We start from the raw sequence: 5,512 nt of genomic DNA on the forward strand, positions 1-5,512 counted from the left end.
CCCCCCCCCCCCCCTCCTCTAGCTTATCTCTCCATGTTTCAGGCTCTCTGCCTTTATTCCTGATGGAGGGCTTTTGCCCGAAACGTCGATTTTGCCTGTCCTCGGATGCTGCCTGAATTGCTGTGCTCTTCCAGCACCACTGATCCAGAATCTGGTTTCCAGCATCTGCAGTCATTGTTTTTACCTCGTTGATTTTAACCCTACTGCGAATCCTCTTGCAAGGATGCCTGCCTTGAAGAAGTTTTCCTCTTCTCTCTACAAGAATCTCAGGGAGTCTCTCTCTCATTGCAACTCCCAGGTCATTTCCTCAGACTCTATGCCACTCTCTCCCCACCCCTACCCTCCTCTAGCTTATCTCTCCATGCTTCAGGCTCTCTGCCTTTATTCCTGATGAAGGGCTTTTGCCCGAAACGTCGATTTTGCCTGTCCTCGGATGCTGCCTGAATTGCTGTGCTCTTCCAGCACCACTAATCCAGAATTCTCACTATCTTGTTCAGCCACATAGAAGCTAATCACAAATTTTGACAGGCAGAAGGCCTTTGTCAACCAAAACTACATCAGACCTACTTTTGTCTGATGAATCTTTTTCTACATAATCCTTGGCTCCAGCTCATCTGCAAAACTACTACTGTAAAATTTCCTGTAGACAGTATTTACAATAAATGTCAAATTACTTGCTTTAAGTACAGCCATTCTCAACCTATTTTTCCCATTTAAATGTACAATCAAAAAATAAAAATATGTGGACTTTAGAGGGGATAAATTGAAAGCAGAAAGGTTCAGGGAGAATTCCAGAGCCTTGGGTTGTTACTGTTGAAGTTATGATCACCATTGCTGGAACAATGAAAAATCAGAGATGCTTAAAGAGAGAATTAATGAATCTTGACTGGGATTTTGAGATTGAAGATGATGGATTAACAAGGTGTAGGCTATTATTCTCAGTTTCATAGCAGGTGTATTCAAGGATACCCTTAAAAATTAAGATGGTTCTTTAGGTTAGAAAAACACTAATAGGTATGTTTCAAAAGCTCAATTTATTTTATCTAGAAAAAAGTGACATCAAATTAACTAAATTTTTTGTCATTTTCAGTTGTATTAAATCAGTCTATGGACAACAACTAAAAATGCTCATTTTTAGTGAGTTAGCTCCATTAATCAAACTCCACCAATTTTCCCAGCTCTTAAGCAGTGTGGGTACTGGCAAGCAATATGGGAAAATATTGCAAGACTTTAAATCCCAACATTGAGGAAAAAAAAACTTCTAATTGTTCTATTAAGGCTTCAACAAAGTTATAAATGCTGGCAATTTCCTTATTTTCATGCATTTGTATCTCATTACTAGCTAATCTCACCTCAATCGACTTCACCCCCTTAGGGCTTCACTCCAGAGGACAGAAACGTGCTCCGGCCAAGTCACTTTGCACACAAATGCATCTACGAAAATGTATCTTATGGCTTTTATTTTCATTTCTCAGCATTCATTGACTTTGGAGGTACTTGCAGGCTGCCAGGCCCTGGGTAAAAAAGGCTATGCAATCTACAGAGGGCAGGAAGGATTAGTAGTTTTGGAGGATGGGATGGATGAGGACTCTTAAGTGGATATGCTGCATATAATGTTGAGAATTGCAGTTCATGAGTGTTTGAGAGAAGGTTCAAAAGGCAGAGTTAGAAAAAGAGAGAGATATTACTTCTTTCTCCTGTACATTCCATAAAACCCTGGATACAGTGCTGACCACAATCCCCACGTCCACGCCAGCTGCCTTGGCCTCCTCGGAGTGGGCTGACAGGCAGGGGTTAGTCCTCCCTCTCAACCTCACCATCCATCAGAATCTCCAGGTCGCCATATAGAAAGCAGGTGCCAATCTCCCTTGACTAAGACATTTCAGTTTGCGAAGAGGATTGTGTGAGCTAATTCCTGGTTTGCAGCATTTGAAATAGTCTGCAGCTGAGCTTTAAATATGACGCCAAAGGTTTGTATACTGAAACGTCCCAGCAGCAGTCGGAACTTTGCCTCTCCTGTTGCATGATTGCACGAGAAGGATGCCAGGGATGCAGACTGGCATAAATACGCAGGCAATAATACAATTAATGAGGTGAGAAGAGGAAAGTAGATGGAGAAAAGTCACTGTGATCCATGGTGGGACACCTGCCATGAAACTGAGAATAACAGCCTAAAAATGGGAAAACCTAGTCATTTTTCAAACATATTTTCATGATTATGTTCTGACTTGCAGCAAATTCTATGTTCAGCAATAGATTAGTTCAGATATTTTCAGGGTGAAATATTTTCTCAAAACTCACAAAATTTGAAATAGTTTAGCACCCAAAAAAGAACCTTGACTCCACTGTGAATGAGTTCAACCAACATGTAGGTGAGATGAGCTTCCCATGGAGAGAAGGGGAGAGAAGACTGACATAATGAAGGAGGAAGCTGTACAGACAGCTGAACAAATGGTTTGACCTTGTTGTAAAAAATAGGTCTTAACATTTTTATCTCAAATGTATTCATCAGTGGTAAGCACTCCAACAAATACCACACTCATGGACAGATTCAAAATCCACAGTAGCAAATTCTAACATATAATTGCAAGATTTGTTAACTGTTTCATGCATGTGAATACAACAACAAAATAACTTTATATTTCCTATCCTTTTTATAAAAAGTTCAATATGCTTTAATCAGATTGCAGCTGAACTTTGCATATACATCACCAAGCATTTTCAGGTGTAACACTGATGGTCATCCTTTCATCAAAAAAAAAACAAAAACAATGACATCAATTTTGAAAGAACTTTTAGTTAAGTAATGATGGACTTGAAGACAAGATGTTGGGCATGAAAATCATTCTTGGAAAATTAAAAGGAACTGGATCATTGCCTCTCTCTTCTTGGAGATGAGTTTGAAATCACTATTTCTGATCTCTGTTGGCGTTATAGCTATAGAAAGACTTTTGGTAGTCTAAATTCAGGATGTCCAAGATTTGGCAATTTCACCCAGAAGTCATAAGGTTGGCTGGCTTGGAGGATGAACATTCATCATGAAGATGGGGCTGGGGAAAAGAAATGTCCTTCTGAGGTTGGAGTGAAGACACTTTGTACAGAGAAGAGTATTAGCTCTGCAGCTGACAATCCTAACTTTGATCTGGGAATCCAAAAGGAATATAGTACAAATTTGAATTTTTAGATTCATGAATGTGAATAATTTTAAAAGGAAAACATTGAAGCTAGTCAATTTTTCCCCCAAACAGGAAATAAGTCACATTTGCATGAGCCCAATTATACTTTAAATTTTTGGCCAAAAAACACCCCATTGTTTTAAAAGCCTAAGCTTTTATCTGTTGTACAGTTTTACCTTTATATTTATTCACATAGTTATTATGTTAATGGTTCAGACATCAAGAGTACAAAATCGAACTTGATGACATACAAGTCACTACCTAAGCAATAAAGATACTGATTAGCTATCCAAATGTCATTTTGTTAAAACCTTGATTATTTACTTGAAGCACCATGTGGAAGTTTAGCTCCTCCTCCAGCATTGCTGACCTCTTTAGTTTGAAGTGAGGCTATTATTGTTCACTAATATAATGCAAAAAATAAGAGAAACAGTGATCTAAAATAAACGCAATGCGTGCATGTCAGCATTTTATCATCAGAACTTGTGGAAGAACAATACAACACTAAAATACTAAAAACCCTCAATCAAATCTCACTTTATTGTTAGCCAATTTATATTTTGGTACAGAAGTCAAAATTCCTTTTAAAAAAAAAATTCCTCGAAAAGCTCACCTGCTACCTCTCTTTTTAAAAAAAAAATCTGATTTAATAAATTAGAAAAAGATCATAGGGATTTTTCATGCAAATAGTACCCAATCAACCGAGTTTACAGAAATTACACTGCACTCAGTTTCATGATTGGAACTATAACCACATGTGAATGCAAAGCAATCTCAGGGGACCTACCAACATTAAAGGGACAGTATACCTCAGAAATAGTATCAAGATCTGTTCCCACCTACAAAGCAGCTGAGCACTATGACACTTCTGTGAGAATTTAGTCCTACACTATCTGCAGTACAACTCCACCTTCATGCAAAGGCACATTTAAATAAGTCATATCTTACCATTAAATTGCCTTGGTGAAAGATAATCACTTTTACATTTTCATGTTCCAGAAAGGCAGGTTTTCCTGTTTACAGTTGAACATTAGAAATCAGCAGAGAACAAAGCTTTGCACAGATGTGCAACCACTATGCTTACAGCTCCTCTGTAACTGATCTCCAGCAAGACATAGTCAGCACAATATATTAATTGACTGATTTTAGAGATTCCATACTGAGACTTGGAGCTCCAGCAGCATCTTAGTATACTCATTTAGGCATAGTGAATTCTTATTGAAGAGATCAACTTGAACTTTCACAATATTTGTAAAATTATCCTGAATGCTTCCCCCAGTTTACAACCCATTCTAAAAGATCAGAGTCAGAATAGCACAATTTCTTGAACTGGAATTCAGATTCTGGTTCAACTAACCATGTAGGAGCAGCTTCAAAAATATATTGCTTCATTCTTTCCAAGTAACATGATCCAGAGAGAATAGCAGGAAACTGTGCAAGGCATGTGTCTGTTCAGCTTAAAACATATTAATATAAGACTGTACAATTTTACCAAGTTACAGTGCAAACAAGTTAATTCTGGCACAATATGGTAACCCTTCCAGAAAATATCCTGGTGTACAAGGTTCCATTTACGTGAAGTGCAACAAAATGCTGGCTGAATAAAATGTTTTAACCAGAATTATAAACAAAGTTAAAACACCAGTGCATCTCTATTCCTGAACAAAGGCACAGATGAAATCATGTATGTGCCATTTCAAGTTCCTCCAGCTGCCCTTTATGCAAACGATATCTGGCAAGATCTTTCCTGGTAACAATTCCAATTACCTACAAGAAAAACGATAAGCTGTTAGCATTAAATCATGGCTATTTTGCACCAAGTTTGATTTAACTAAAAGGTCAAATAGCTGGATTTGTATCACAAAGTTTAACTTCAGCTCTTCAATTAAATTCAGTTATATATTATAGTGGCTTTTACTTTTTAAGATATTTTCAAAAATTGTTTAGCAAACACCTAGTTCTTAAGCAATCATTACTTTCCTCCTCGATAATTGCAGTTCACACCTAGACATATCCACAAGTGTTACTATGCTTATTACTTTCAAAGCTGAAAATGTGTTGCTGGAACAGCGCAGCAGGTCAGGCAGCATCCAGGGAACAGGAGAATCACCGACTCCCACAGCTACCTAGACTACACCTCCTCCCACCCTGCCCCCTGTAAAAACGCCATCCCATTCTCCCAATTCCTTCGTCTCCGCCCCATCTGCTCCCAGGAGGACCAGTTCCAAAAATGTACAACCCAGATGGCCTCCTTCTTCAAGGACTGCAATTTCCCCCCCGACGTGGTCGACGATGCCCTCCACCGCATCTCTTCCACTTCCCGCTCCTCCGCCCTT

The 5,512-nt window shown here is 38.6% G+C and overlaps 1 protein-coding gene across 1 annotated transcript in view; it reads right to left on the minus strand.

Moving 5' to 3' along the window:
- Window positions 1–3,697: 3,697 nt before the first annotated feature.
- clcn7 (chloride channel 7) overlaps window positions 3,698–5,512 on the minus strand; it is a 70,176-nt gene continuing 68,361 nt past the window's right edge. Inside the window, exon 25 of the mRNA XM_043711567.1 lies at window positions 3,698–4,943. Within this exon, the coding sequence (XP_043567502.1) occupies window positions 4,857–4,943 (87 nt within the window). The 3' untranslated portion in view covers window positions 3,698–4,856. The remainder of the gene's footprint in view (window positions 4,944–5,512) is intronic.

Source organism: Chiloscyllium plagiosum, chromosome 21, assembly GCF_004010195.1.
Source record: "Chiloscyllium plagiosum isolate BGI_BamShark_2017 chromosome 21, ASM401019v2, whole genome shotgun sequence".
NCBI classification, from domain to species: domain Eukaryota; kingdom Metazoa; phylum Chordata; class Chondrichthyes; order Orectolobiformes; family Hemiscylliidae; genus Chiloscyllium; species Chiloscyllium plagiosum.